We start from the raw sequence: 15,343 nt of genomic DNA, 5'->3' as shown, positions 1-15,343 counted from the left end.
TGCATGCAGTGACCATTACCTTTAGGAAGAGTAAGTGGAAACCTGGAAAATACTGTGAGACATATGACTAAAAGAAAAGCTGAGATACCAGAGCAGTAAATTAACCATCAGTTGAAAAGGTTCTCAAAGAAAACCTGGAGTTAAATAATCCTCATGCTAATACAGCCCCCAAGCACAGAATATCTTCCTTGACAAAGGGATTTATGCAGCTGATTCCCTATTGAGACAAAAACCATAATATATACCTGGGAGAATAGTATGAAAATTCAGTGTACAGAAGAGAGGGCTTTAAATATACATTTTTTCAGTGAGTGGGCAACTGTTTCAGTTTGTTATTTTGCCAATGCATTTGTACCTTGGCCAACAAAACCTGGCTCTTCTATTCTGTTACAGCTTCACAATTCATCCAAAACACCACAATACCAGTTTTTAGGTAAATGTGTTATTCCCCTACGTCCATTTATGGGATCAGTTACAGACTATATAAATCTTTCAAAAATTGATTTCAAAATGTTGACAGTGAAGATAAATTATACACTAAAAATTTTATCCTTTTACTCCTAATATAAGTTGCAAACTATAAGTGAAAATAAATATTACTGAATTTTTAAAAAATAGATAATTTAATGGAATTTGTCTGATAATAGTTTTCACTTTGATATATATTTGTTTATCATACTAAGACTCTCATGCAGTTTTGATTTTCAAAATTGCTCTCATCTTTCCAAGTGACCTACAAACCACATAAAACATCCTACTATTATTTTCGGGAAAAAGAGAAACCACTAGAGGACAGAGGAACACAGGTTATCTCTCTAGCCTCTGTTTACTTTATTTTATCTAAATTTGAGAAATGAACTTGCCAAGGACATCTTATTCTCCAGATTTCTATGCTACTATCACTACTGAACACAGTTTAAATTTTCCATGGCAGGGTATATGCACCAGGGTCACACTATTATTGTTACAACCACCATTTCTTTTGCTGAGTCACATTAACCTTCATGGGCATTCCTTACTTAAGAACTTCACTACCCTCATGTTTTTTGAAGCTGAGCATTGAATCCAGGCTGGTAACCTGCCACCCCCTCAGAGTGGCACTGAAAAGGAGGCAGCAGCTTACGTGAGAGCAGGCCAGGCTGGGAAGGAGGATTACAGCCTTGCAGCAGCTTGGAAATCTGCTCTGCATTCATGGGCAGGGATAATACCAAAGGTGTTCAGACTGATTACCAGTTCTCCAGTAATAGTTCTATCACAATAGGGTAAAGGATCTTTCTGAAGCAAGGAATTTTACATACTCTGGAACTGTCTGCTATCCCTATGTATTTGGATGGGCATATAATGCTACTTAATTAACTGAGCTATGTAAATAAAAGAAAAAAAATCCTGTTAGGAAAGGGAAGCAAACATAATATGTTTTTATTTTATAGGTAATAAAACCTGTAATCAACCAGTATTTTGGATCATGGCCAGAGCAATCCTTCCCATGATACCACATACACATCTCTCTTTTGACATTCACGCAATACACAAGGAAAAAACCTATTAAAAACCATGAAAAAAAGTTCTGGTCTTTTTCGTATCAGATCTATCAGGGATTTTAATTCACTCAAAAGTAGTCATTATTCTTAAATTCCTTAGCACTAATGTAACAGATGTTTCCCTGCTATCAAAGATTTATTTGTCAGAAAGGACAACTAGCTATAAAAAGTGCAACTCTGTTAGTTTTATTTTTAAATGTGTATTTTCATGAAAGTGATAAAATAATAACAAAATTAATACTACAAGTTTGCTTTCTCCAACAAGCAGCAAAAAGTTCAATGTCTGTTTACAGATAAATGCTCATTCTTGCTTAAAACATTTTAACTCCTCCACCTACCTTTTGACCTCCTGCAGATTCTGCACTGTGATGCTCTTTTAGTTTTTGTTCCTGTTCCATGATGTCTTTCAAATGCTCATTTACCTAGAGACAAAATAGTTCATTTAGTTGTCTGTTCTAAGAAACAAGTCACAGAAATTAGAAGTTCTTCAAAAGGTCTATAAATCACGAAGACAGAACTAAAGAGATAAACCAAACATTTCAGACTATAGCCCTGAAGCAAATGCCAGTCGTGGATGCAGTCTAAGGTCACTGCCTGTTAGCTCTACATTGTACAAAATAACCTGTCCCTTATTATGCTCAGTCACATTTGATTAACAGGGTATCCTTGTCACCTGATTTGATTATGCAGTGAAGGTAGATCACTTCAAGCAAGATGTGTTCAAACAAACAGAATAGCTTTGGGTTTAAATCATGACAAAGTACACATAAAGAGCCAAAAAGAGACCCTTGAGCAGGCACTGTGGCATCTCAACATGACAGTGACACCTGAGATGTCACATGTAGTATATATATCCCAGCATTAATTTAGACTTCCCATTTATTTAGTCCACACATGTTTAACTTATTTCTGCATGCTTTTCTTTTTCTAGTCCATAAACAGCAGATGTAGGAACAATCTGTATCAGAACAGTCCTGATATACCTACATACACAAACACACATCCTGGCCTCTCATCTCTAATTGAATCACACAGATAACAAAGAAAACCCCAGCTTGCTTTTCCAGCACTCATACCTTGTTTATCCAGTACATGACAGCATCCTCAATGTCATAGGGTACCTCTGCAGGCTGGAAGAAGGTGGAGTACTGCTGCGTGCATGCAATGACTTTCTCCACGCTGATCATCTCCACCGTGTAGGCCATCATGAGCGTGTCGATCATGGCCAAGTGAGCACTCTGCAGTGACAAACACCAACACTGATCAGGCTGCAAATCAACACATCTTTCTTATGCACTGCTTCTGAACATAGCCACATGCATGGAAAGACCAAAACTGTGAATGCTATATGTTTTCTGTCTGGTTGTCAGTTTTAAATGAAAAGCAAATTAAAACATATATAACAGACTTGGGAACACAGATTAAATTGAAAATTAAAATAATTTCTGTAAAAAAACCCCACCAAACTTAAAGAACTAAAAGTGAACAGAATAAGGAAGTTTATTGAATGATTCAAACATCACATCACTTTTAAGAGAGCTAAAGAGATCTTTTAAATTTGTCACCATTGCAAAACCAAACCTCCCTGTCTGATCAATGTTATTTGTACTGGAAATAAAAGCTGGAACTTGGGGATTGCTAAACCATCTTCATTGTCATGAAAATGCTGCATTAATATGTGAAAGTTCATCTATATTTAAAGTCTTAATCCAGGAAGAAGATGTGATTATACTAATCTTTAGTAAAAACCCAACCAAATGATAGAAAAACATCTCTTTTTCTTCCAGTAAAGTAGTTATGTTATGCAGATGTAAGGTAGGTGCCACAGCTATAGGTACACAGCTAGGTTTAAAATAATGTATCTGCTGTATAAAAGAGGAGCTACATTTCTTCTGGGGTTATATATTGAAAGAAAATGGCTGTTTCACAGTTTGTAATAGTTCAAAATCAGCAAAGAATTCCCCCCCCCCCAAACCCAACACAATAACAAAAGAAAAAAAAGGATAACAAGGATTTACACTAGATTCTTGTGATTGAATAACAAAATGATGGTGGCTTTTAGAGGCAGTGCCTACAGCTAAACACATTTCCTTCTGCTTCATGATAAGAAAAACAGAAACAGCAAAGTATTAAGCAAGATTTCCCATGGATCAGAACAATTTCCAAAGACAGTATTTTTAAAACACTTTCTTCAAACCCAGCTCACAAAGATCCCCAACACTTGTTAACACCACCACTTGAATACTATAAAAAATATTCATATAAACATCTCACAAAGTAGCTGTAACAGCCATGGTAACAGCAATGAACAACATGAGTCACACAGCAATATGCTATCTAATCATCACAGTTAAGGTAGCTCATGCACATCACTTATTCCAGAATTCCCAGCAGAAGGAACAGATCCAGACTCTGTGCTGCTCTTAGTGTTTGTGTCATCAATGAACGTGATCATGCTGACCTCAGAAGCAGGCAGCAGCGTGTACTGCCTTTTTTTACAGCAGGTAAATTGCTTTGTTTCACAAAGAAGGCAAACTACACTTATAAGACATTCACTGAAGCTGACAGCCAACATTCCTGGGACAAGCCTGGACCCTGGGTATGGCCTGAGAGCCCTGTCTGCCACAGAGTCCATCTCTGCTCCCAGCAGCAGCACAGCTGGGCAAGGAATTAGCACCTCTCCCCCGCTGCCACCACTGATGGACTGAATAAACTCCTTCCACCACTGCTTTTATGCCTTTAGGAGCTTATCTGCAGCCCTTTATGGACAAACACTGATACAAGCTTCTAGGTGAACGAGGGCACTTGCTGGGCAGCTGAATCTTGCCACTGCAAGTATTTCAGAAAGGAAAGGGTGTGCAGCCTCATGAGGAGCCTGCAGCCCAGGGTGCAGAGCAGCAATGCTCTACAGGGATGCAGGAGCTGCCCCTCTGCTGGCCCAGCAGTGCAGTGCAGTGCAGAGGGGGCTCCAAATCAAGCATCACAAACTGTGAGTACAGCCCCCCAAATCCTTGTGGGGGACTGCAGAGCCTGGAACAGCCATACAAACCCATGCAGCTCTGGTAGGAGCTCCCAGCAGATTGGTGAAAGGTACTTCAGCATATGCAACACACAGCAAAGGGAAGATTTGGATCATCTCTGACACCTGGGGTCCCTGCTCTAATAATCTTTCCTTGCTACAGCTTGCCTAGTCTGAATGGCATCTGGGTTAAAACCTTGTGCTATTTTCAGAGTCTTCCCCCAAAAATAAAAAGGAGACATTAAAACAGCAAGAAAATGCTGGATTTGCTTTTTAAGAGGAGGTAGTGCACAGAAATGTGTTTTCCAGCCAGATAGGAGAGTGCTTCATAGAGAATGCTACTGCTAGGAGCCATTGAGGCTGATCACTGCCTGCTGCACAAGGGAATGCTTTCCACCCTTTACTCCCTGCCCGTGGGAAGGACACTGCCTTCCATGTGAGCTCTGACAACCAAGGGAGCTCCCAGAGGTGTGAAAGCAGCATCTTCCCGCCCAGCTGTTGATCCATGAGTAGTGCCCTGGCTACTACACCTGTGCTCTGAGACCAGCCTGCAGAAAAACCAGCACTGAACTCCCCTGAGGGAACTTAGCAACCTTCACCTCCCCTGCTGGATCATCAGCTCCTCTGGAAAAGACAAAGTGTTTTCCTCTGGAAAAACCTACTAAGTGGATTGCCAGTGGAGAGAGAAAGCCACTGAAGTGTTGTTAGAACTGACAATATGCTCAATACATTATAAATACATTATAAAAAGTAAATTATTTACAATTAGTTAACTGGGTCTCATTTTCAATGCTTCTAGTGAATCATTAATGAAGTGCAAACTACTTAAACAAACAGAGGGAAGAATGACCTTAGATAATAATTTGTACTATCAAAACTAAGTGTAATAAACTTTTACCAACACTGTGATCCATGTTACAATCTTTATTGCTTGCATACAAGCAATCAAATACAAGTATCTTCAGTCTCAGAAGTGACTCCAAGTTATTTTGTTTATAATCCAGGCAGGACACTCAGAAGACTTTAAAAAACCAGTAAATAATGAAAAGAAGAATGAATAGTATTCTGAGAAACAAACAATCGCTACTTTTTTTAGCTAGCAAAAATCAAACTTTTGATTTAATAAATAGTTTCTTTACTACTGAAAATATTTAAAACTAGTAACATGTATGGATTTGCTCCCCTAGAAAATTGCAAGCAACCAAATAAACATATAGGATAACTAATATCTAAAATAGCTGTTTGTTTAGTTTGGTTTGTTTGCTGGGTTGCTTTTTAAAGGAATTACCAAAACTATTTACCAAACAACTAATTACCAAAACAACAAAACTATTTAATTGCACATAAAGCCCTACTGGTTTTCTTCCATTTATTCTGGGAAGAGCAGACAAACTGCATTCTTTTACATATCATCATTCACTGTGCTCAATAAGAAAGAGTAAACTAAAAACTGCTCTATAAAAATAGCATCCTGCTCTTCCAAATACAGGTTTTATTAACATAACTGCTGAAGTGCTGTAAAAAAACCCAAGTTTTAAGAAATTCTGTTGATAGTAATAAATGTTCTGATTTTTTTTTTGGCTCTCTCACTGAGCAGCATATTTTAGGTAGAGCTAAAAAAATCAAGAGGGAAAGTTCACTTTTGCTAGTCAGATCTGCATTTATCGGTGAATTATGCAAGGAGGCAACATTTCATATCTGAAGGAGAACCAGAAACCACTCTGAGCTGGGCAGAAACTGGGAGCAGCCGCTCAGCAATGTCCTCTTTCTCCAGACAAACCTGGACACGATGCCTGAAGGAAGTGCCCAGGAGCAGCTGACAACTGGGATCAGCACAGTACATTAATTTTTGGTATTTTCTCTGAGGTGGTACCATTCAGATACACAGCCTAAAAAACCCAAGCAGGATTTTCATGCTGTCACATACCTCCCACATCCAGAATTGCAGCAAGGCATAAATAAAGATATACAATTGCAAAAAAGAAAAATAATTTTAGAGAAAGAATTTTAAAACCCCCCACATGGTAACAAAATTATACAAAACCATTAGAGAAATATATTTTTAAAAAGTCATGATCAACACAGCAGCAGTGAACAATACAGGAAATAATACACTTTTCCCATAAGTGTAATGTAGAGATTTGGTTTATGCCAATTCTAAAAACCGTTTTTTCCCTTGATTGCTTCAATACAATGGTGCAAAGTAATAAAGCCTTAAATAGAACACAAAGATACATTAAAAAATACAAAATGCTAGATTCTTAGACGTATTTTATTTTCTAAGACACAAATGTGCTTTTGTCTTCCCCAGCTACAGCCTGCAAAGAACACAAGAGTTTTAACTTACTAATCTTAACAATCTCATGTAATTACTGGTTAGTTTCTAACCTGTAATGTAGGTTCCACAGCTTTTCATTCTACTGCTAAATAGTTCAATAAGAAGCTTACTGAACTGCAGAAGAAAAATTATTCTGAGCATGGCTGCTAATGCTTTCCTGTCTGCCTAACATTTGATTAGAGAGCTTTCTTCACCTCCATTGAAGAACTGAAAACAACTTCATTAAAAGTGTATAAGCAAAAGGTGTATATGATACTGTACACACAGATACTTAGGGATAAACACACAAATTACAGACAGCTCCTACATTGTTACCTGCTACTAAGGATATTTCTTATATTCCATTAAATGATACTCAGGCCAGGAGCGCCCTTTTGAACTCCCTCTTTAGGAAAGGTATAGACAAACTCATTTCCCACTACAGTACTTGAAAAAAGGGGAAGAAAGAAAACAGAGGATATAATTGTTACCCTCATGCTAAATAGAAATAAATAATTAATTCACTCTTTTCTGGAGATTTTTCTTGTAATAAAAGTCCCCTACACTCACTATGCTTTGGAGAAGAGATTTGATCTTGAACAGGCTGGCTTTTGTAAACAGAAATACATATTGCACAACAAATACATATATTTCTAGCTGAATTCACTAAAGATTTTGCCTCAACTGCATCAGGCACTTAAGCAAAGAACACAAGACATAAAAATTCTCCCAGCTAAATGTAAAGAGCTGATGTCTCCCTTGCATTAGTAGTTAGCATGTAACCAACTTCTTCTGCCTTCTGAAAACAGAGCTTTGGATCCAGGTACTTTTCACATTCCAGTATAAAAACAGTAATTCTAAGGGCTTCATGGAAATTACTCTGATTATCAAGAATACAGATGGAATAATCACTGTAGGACACATACTTTAGGAGAAAAGGTAAAAACAAGACTTGCTCATATCCATGGTAAAAGAAAGAGAGTAATAGCAGGTGAGTATGAGCTAAAACACACAGGAAAGCTGTGCCCAAAGCACTGCCAGGATCTCCTTACACACCACTCTGACCCACATCTGTGCACCCAGCTTCCTTGCAGGTTCTGGGAACAACAGTTCGGGCAGCCTGGCTAGCTTAAGCCTCCAGGCCCCTTTCCCAGAGACCCTCCCCCAGATAATCCAAATCTCAAATCAATCTGCTGGCACAGGGAGATATCATCTAAACTTCAAGTCTCAATTAAAAATCACAGAATTCAAGCTCAGGAAAAGTAGAGGCCAATGCCTAAATACTGCAGGTGAGGAAGGAATTAATGAGCAGTGCCAATAGGTGATAACTCTATTACAAATTTCAAAGTTATTACTTCATTTGACCATCATTTTTACAACAAAACAAAGACAATTTTGATACTAAAAAGGAAACAAGTTCTAAAGTATTTCAAACAACAAAATGGAGTAGTCTGAAGTAGTCAGTTCTGCTCTGTTTGATGATTTTTGGATGCAATTCTTCTCTAGCCTCACACAGTACTTAGCACAACGCTAAAATAAGCTGAACTGTCTAGTTAGTCTTGTCCTGCAAGGGAATGATCATGCTGAATTACCTCCTTGCTGCATTGCCACAAGGGCTTGACTCTCACAGGATGCTTACTCAGCAAGAACAGGCTTTACTGAGTCATGCTAAGCTCCTTGAGACAGGTTCAGCAACACAGAAGGAATGGCTTTTGCTTTCAGTATTTTTATAGCCTTCTCTATTTGGTTAACTTTTAAAATTTAGTAACCTATTATATGAACATATATATTAAGAAATCATTGTTGGGATGACTATACACATCTGGCACAGGAAACATAATTCATTTATAGAAAAAGGATTTCTCAGGTACAGATATTGGCTGTGTTAAGCATTTTGACAGCACTTATAAGCTTGACCTAAGATTTCCTCATAATGCTCGTTAGGGAGCTTCCTATTTGATTTACTAACTCAATCCTAACTCAACACCTAACAGAGATTCCCAGATTTTCTGGATGACATAACCAAGCAAGACTTTGACCTACTCCAGGGCATAGTGAAACAAAGTAACTGCACAACACACACTGGAATCAAGAACCAGCAAATGGTGTTCATCTCATTATTTGAATTTTGACTTATTTTACAGTTTCACATGACCTACTTTCAATTTTTTACATATACTTAGCAATTGCAAGTTGCCTGTTCTTATTTACTGGAAGAACCAAGAGTCTAATGGTAAAAAGCACAAAGGCACTTTGGTGTATGCTAAGTACTCCAAGTTTTAAAGATAAATACTGATAGTTAGACAGTTTAAACTAAAGTAAGAAAGTAACACAGTATAACTGGTAAGACAGTTATACACATTTCAACAAGTAAATAGCAAGAGCCTCAAATTTCCCAGAGGACTTTGTTTTTGCAGATAATTGGGGATTTTCCTAGAACATATTGTCAAATCCTGTCCAGATAAAACAACTCAAAAATCTCTTACAAAAATGACTTATGTGCATTGTCTCCTTGCTCTTATGCTGGTTCAAACCAAGAACAAGCAGTATTTGTATTAAATATAATCTGAATTTCTTATTTTCACAGCAAGCTCCACTACTCTTTGAAGAACACAGAAGTGGGCAAAAGAAAAACAAGGCTTTGTCTTATCCATATATCAAAAAAAAAGTAGTTCCCTCTTCCTGACTCACTCATACCTGCATAGGAATGACATTAAAACCACCGGTTTGACTTCTCTGGCAGCTCAGCTAACACCTGCAGAGGCACTTATCACCAGGAGGCATCAAGGCACATTCACCTCAGAACATCTGCTGGAGGAACCCAGCCCTAGAAGTGCTGGAGAACTACCACTGCCTCATGGACAAGGAGGAGTGGTAAGACAAGGCAGATTTCTACAGAACTTGGGGTGAAGGGTTCAGGGTTGGGTGACAGGTTGGGTTCTACTGTATAGAAGTACGTAAGAGGGGAAGTTCGGCAAATAGAGAAAGAGGCAGAGGCCCCAAAATAAAATTAATGTGTAGTGCTGAGGCATTAATCCATGGAGATGAGACTGGAAACGGAAACAGGGATGTCTTCTCCAGTGCATGAAGCCCTGAGCCTCAGCATCCTGCAAGCCCCAGTGGCAAAGCCTCCCTGTGCCACAGCTCAGCCTGGGGTCAGAGAGGACTTTGAATGAAACTTTACAGCACACACTGCTAGTTCATCTGTTTGACAGCTCAATATTGACAGCCAGTTCTGCATGGCAGCTTTTTAGCCCAGGTAACTGATACCACAGCCTTTATCTCACAATCCTTAGAAGGTTTAAAGACTTGAATGAATGTAAAATGCCCATTTGATAAAAGGCATGCAATCAACTAGATACTACAATAGTAATTTACTAAAAAAAACACCTATAGTAATACAGAGCATGGTATTTCACATAATTCTCAACATTTATTAAATCTACAGCCTTGTTTTCTGATGAACTGAATTGTAATAATGAGCTTTTCTGCATATAGTACTAATGATACTTTAATTGCAGTGATGAATAGCACAATATACTGGTTTGTTCAACTAATCAGTTTTGTTCAATTAATCTGTTTCAGAAACTGAATTCTCAATATCATTATGCTTGTAAAAAAGGTAAACAAAAATTACTGCTTTTCTACAAGAAAGGAGATGATGTTATCTGTGGTTCTTCCCTTATTTCTCAAACTAAATGAGGATCAAAGTAGGGCCAAATTATCAATGCGAATCTCCAATTGAATTCCACACAGTTCTGGGGCTGGCTGGCCAGGGTATGTTTTTAACTGCTACATTCTACTCAGTTTCCTCAGGAAATGTGCCTCCCAGCTGGAACTTGTGTGAGACTTATCACAATATAAAACTGAAAATACAGACTTAAATTCTCCAGGAAGGCATTTTAAGAACAACTTCAGTTATAAACAAGATATTTGGGGTGTTGTGTTGCAAAAACCATCTTTGTTTTTGAGAGTTACCATCCTTCTTGGTCCAAATTTGTATTGTTATAATGTATGGAGGAAATGTATATTATTCAGCACCTTAGATACAGAAAAAAAAATGTAGTATTGAAGAGGCCTAATGCCTCTGACATGTAAGCATCCAAGACCTAGGGACAGCTTCATTCTCTCATGTCAAATACAACCGTATATTTACAAAACTGCTGTCCAACCTCCAAAAAGCTTCTCTGGTTTTTGTTAAATTGCTGATACACAAAAATCTATTTTAAACATTAGAATCTTTGTTAGGCTTAGCTTTCTTTGGTAATCTAGCAAAATATTGGCTTAAGAAATCAAAACATGCATGTTCATTTCAACGTGCTATCTTCAAAAAGAAAAAAACTTTCAATTTTTATGCGAGAACATAATATGAAATCTTCCTGCATTTGCATATGAACAGGCTCCTGATAATTTCCTTGCTGTTTCTTTATTAACCATACAAGGGCAAAGAAATAAGGTCATCACATTCATTACTGTAATGGCGATTACATTAAGGAAAGGAGTTATTTGGCTTTTTTTTCAAACCTTTTTTTCAAAGGTTTTTAAGAATAACACAGCACAAGAAGACATGAGAGGGAAACTGACCCAGACAAAAATTTTCTGCTAAAATAACAGCCAAGGTCAAAAGAAATTACCTAGTCTACTCCTTTAAATGAAGCCTATCAGCAGTGTTAAATAATTAAAACAGACACACAAAATTATACTGATCACAAGAAATCTGTTTCTCTACAGCTGTTAATGTAGTAAAACCTTGCAAGTGACAAGCTGCTGACTAATAGCATTACTAAATCAGACAGCTGACCAACATTTTTTCATCTACTTATTAAAGGATTAGGACAGGCCAGCCCCAACAGTGGCTGCTAAACAAGGATATGGCCTACAGTGATGTTATAGCAGAAGTAGGAAAGGTACTTCATGGTTGTTTCAATAAACATATTCAAAAGTATTTCCACTTGTTTGGTTAATCTGGACTAAACACCAAACTTTAGGTCAGACTTTGAACCTCTGAAGTAGAGTATGGGTTCTTCAGAGAAAGATTCTTACATATGCACACACAGGTGTAAAACAATTGCTTTACTGTAAACTTTAAGACCTGTTCTTTCATTATTCAAAGCAACTGTACTAAGGAATACAGTTGATTCTTAAGAAAGAGCAATCTGTGTGCCCTCATAGAGATCATGCTGTACCAATAATCCTTTTTAATAGATTACTTGGGCCGAGGATGTCCACTTCATCTACTGCAGCAGATTTTTGCAGGACATCTGGCAGCAGTCTCCATCACATAAGCTTCTGCTAAGCACAGGGTCATAGCCAGGCTCTGTCTGCACTAGGAACTGCTGCAGACCAACAGGAGCAGATTGGTGCCCAGGAAAGAGTTGTGTTGAGGACAGCATACCTACAAGAAGGACTGCAGTTGTCAACGATCACTACTTTAAAAAAAATCTGGAATTCAAGCAGCATGCTAATAAGGCAGTGGATTGTCTTTCTATCAGTGCTTCACAAAATTGGGAAGGTTGATGACATAGTAACTAAAGGTTTTCTTGAAAGTTCCTTTGGTAAAGGCATGAAAAGTGGTTATCAATATGATATCATCTTCAGGTACAATTTCTTAAAGAAAACTTTCTTTTGAAAGTTTTTGAAATAGGAAATTAGCTTCTAGCCTATGCACAGAAAATATGAAAACGTTTTGCCTAAAGAATTAGGACAGAACAGGAGACCACTGTGAACTAGAGGCTACTTCTTAGTTAACTGGTGAGCAAGGTAAAACAGTGCCCACTCTCATTCTTCACAAGCATCTGTTTGTGAACCAGCACTTTTCAGGGTATGGAAATGAATTGGAAAGTCTCCTTCCTCCACCTCTCTTTGGTAATGAAGTAACTGTCAGTTCATAAGTCTTTTAAAAGATTAAAACAATAAACCACACGATCATGTTCTCATTCCTCATGCATTTTTGGTTTATAATGTTATTATTCCAGGACCTGTTGCATAATTAGTAGCTCTTGAAACAGTGAAGTCAGCTGCAGCAGCAACTTATTCACATTGTAGTAAACAACCATTTTCTTAGGCAAAATATCCCTCCCCCTATTCTCCCCAACTAAGGCAAGCTGAGTAAAAGAGCATGGTGATAAATGAAACAAAACAGAGAAACCAGCTGAAGAGAAAATCACAAGGCAGAAATGGGAAAACTGCTAACTCCTATCCTTTTATTTTCCAAATAATTACTTAAGATGGCAATAACTAGATGGTAAGTATTTTTTTTGCTAACAAGAATACCCATAAATACCAACAGTATTATTTGAAACCTTGTGCTACAAGCACAAGATGTCACTGCATGCTGGCCAGAAACCACACAAGCCCTTCACAAGATGAAACCTTTCCTTTGGCAAAAGCAGTGAGCCCCATACATGAACCCAACCTTGTGAATTGGAAAGAAGGGAGAAGATGAATGGAGGGAAGGAGCTGCGAAGTATTTTATAGCTGTCCTTAAACAATGGATTCAGAGACCACCAACTAGAAACATAAATAGTACCACCGTGCCACGCAAGGATCAGTGCAGGCCCTGTGCAAGATTCAGACAGTTCCACTGATTCTCAGCATTGTTTCATCAGCCAAATGTGTAAAACCACTGAACAAATATCTCTGCTGGGCAGTCTGGCTGTTGAACATTCGGAGGAACTGAAAACAGGGGTTTTTTTGATGAGGTGGAAAAGAAGCTGGTATAAGGATTGAGGAATGACATCAAGCAGGCCAAAATCCCTGAAGAGGTACTGCTGCAAGGACTTAATTGATGGTTTTTCCAACTGGACTGAGTAAAGCAAAGAAAAGTAGAAATTGTTGTTTTCCATTTTTTTCTTAATTTCTAAATGCCTTATTTTGTTCTGTGTTTCATGTCTGTGGGTTGTTTGGGTTTTTTCCAAACCTCCTTCTCATTAAAATTAGAAATTGCCTGACATCTGTTCTTTCTTTTCAAGCATCCAAACTCTGAAATCCCATAATCCGTAAATGGGAAAGGACGATTACTGAGAAACTTGGCTGAACTACATGTGAGACACATTATGGGACATTTCAGCAATCAATTTAAAATCATTGGCTTCAAGTGTGTTATTTCAGAATTGCAGGCAGTATCTGTAACTTATGTTACCTAAAATACCCAAAGGAAAATTTTATCAAACATAAAAAGTTGGCTGTCTGCATAGGCAAGTCAATCTGTAGTATTTGAAAAAGAAAAAAATCAATACTGTGATAGAACAAGATGCAATGGGCACTATTAGAAAAGCTGGTATGCAGTTCTCACTGAAGAAGAAATATCACAAGACATGTACTATTGGTCACAGCCAACAGGCAGGATATATTTCAGTATCTACCTGATCATCCAGACATATGACAGATGCAAATCAGAAAGCAATTTTGCCAATGAAAATTCTTACAGTACACATTATCACATTACAGATAAGAAAGACCGTGCAAAACTTTATATTAAACATGAAAATTTGTCAATATTTTAAAATGCACTTCAAAACATAAATTAGATAATTTAGGGTTTGCTTAGAAATGTTAATTATTCATACTTAGACACAGAACAGCTGCTATTTTCCGATGTGTTCCAAATTATGATTATTTCAAGTTCTGTGTTGGATACATATGGACACACATCAAGCAAGGCAAGAGGTACTAGAAAAGCCCAAGAATGAGCCCAGGCCAGAAGATTGCCAAGGCTACAGGAGAATGTACACATGGGTTCTCCCTGAACAAATGGCTCTGTGGTATTTTAGCTTCCAGTAAATAATGTGTACTCTGTGTATATAATGCAGGTACAGTGGCTATATTGATTTAATTCATTATTTTATTACCCCATGACAGATTAAAGGTGTGGGTATAGATCTGGGATATCTCATGAGTGAAGAACTACTGCACAATCTTATAGTAATTTACGGAGAACAATCACACATGCACCTGTAATCCTCACTTAAATAAAGGTTCACTTCAGAAAGACAATTTTATATGTTTACATTGCTGCAAAGAAAAAGGACAAATACAAATCTATTAGGATAAACTGTCAAGAATATTCACATTAGTACCCATACTTTCTGTTGTGTCTGGAACTCTTCCCATTCATCCTCTTTGCACTTGGATGCAAAACAAATACTAACCATCAAAGAGTGTATGGTGTAATACTTGTTACATCATTTGGATAGTTCAAAAGGCATTATCAAATCCAAACCAAAGGAAATGCTTAATACAAGTTACCCATACTGAATAAAAACAAAGACAAAACAAAATCAGTTTTGCATGTCCAGAGAGAAGCACAGAGAGGCTCAACCAGAGCAGCTACTACAGACAAGAGGAACATGAACATCCCTCACTCCTTTCCTTCCATTACAGCCTGCCAGCCCCTTGTGCCACGGCAGGAAGGTCGCTCCCAGCTCCGTGCCTCAGGCAGGCTGAGCAGCACAGGGTGCTGGCACA

General features: G+C 37.8%; 1 protein-coding gene across 2 annotated transcripts in view; it reads right to left on the bottom strand.

The window, feature by feature from the left end:
- CAMSAP2 (calmodulin regulated spectrin associated protein family member 2) overlaps positions 1-15,343 on the bottom strand; it is an 80,176-nt gene that overhangs the window by 36,856 nt on the left and 27,977 nt on the right. For both annotated transcript variants that reach the window (XM_058029871.1, XM_058029872.1), the window contains exons 3-4: positions 2,618-2,779; positions 1,880-1,963 (exon numbers count right to left, since the gene is read on the bottom strand). In XM_058029871.1, coding sequence (XP_057885854.1) covers positions 1,880-1,963; positions 2,618-2,779 — 246 coding nt within the window. The remainder of the gene's footprint in view (positions 1-1,879; positions 1,964-2,617; positions 2,780-15,343) is intronic.

This window comes from Melospiza georgiana, chromosome 9 (genome assembly GCF_028018845.1).
Source record: "Melospiza georgiana isolate bMelGeo1 chromosome 9, bMelGeo1.pri, whole genome shotgun sequence".
In the NCBI taxonomy this organism is placed as follows: Eukaryota; Metazoa; Chordata; class Aves; order Passeriformes; family Passerellidae; genus Melospiza; species Melospiza georgiana.
The sequence above is the reverse complement of the archived record's forward strand: the minus strand, read 5'-3'. Positions and strand labels throughout refer to the sequence as shown.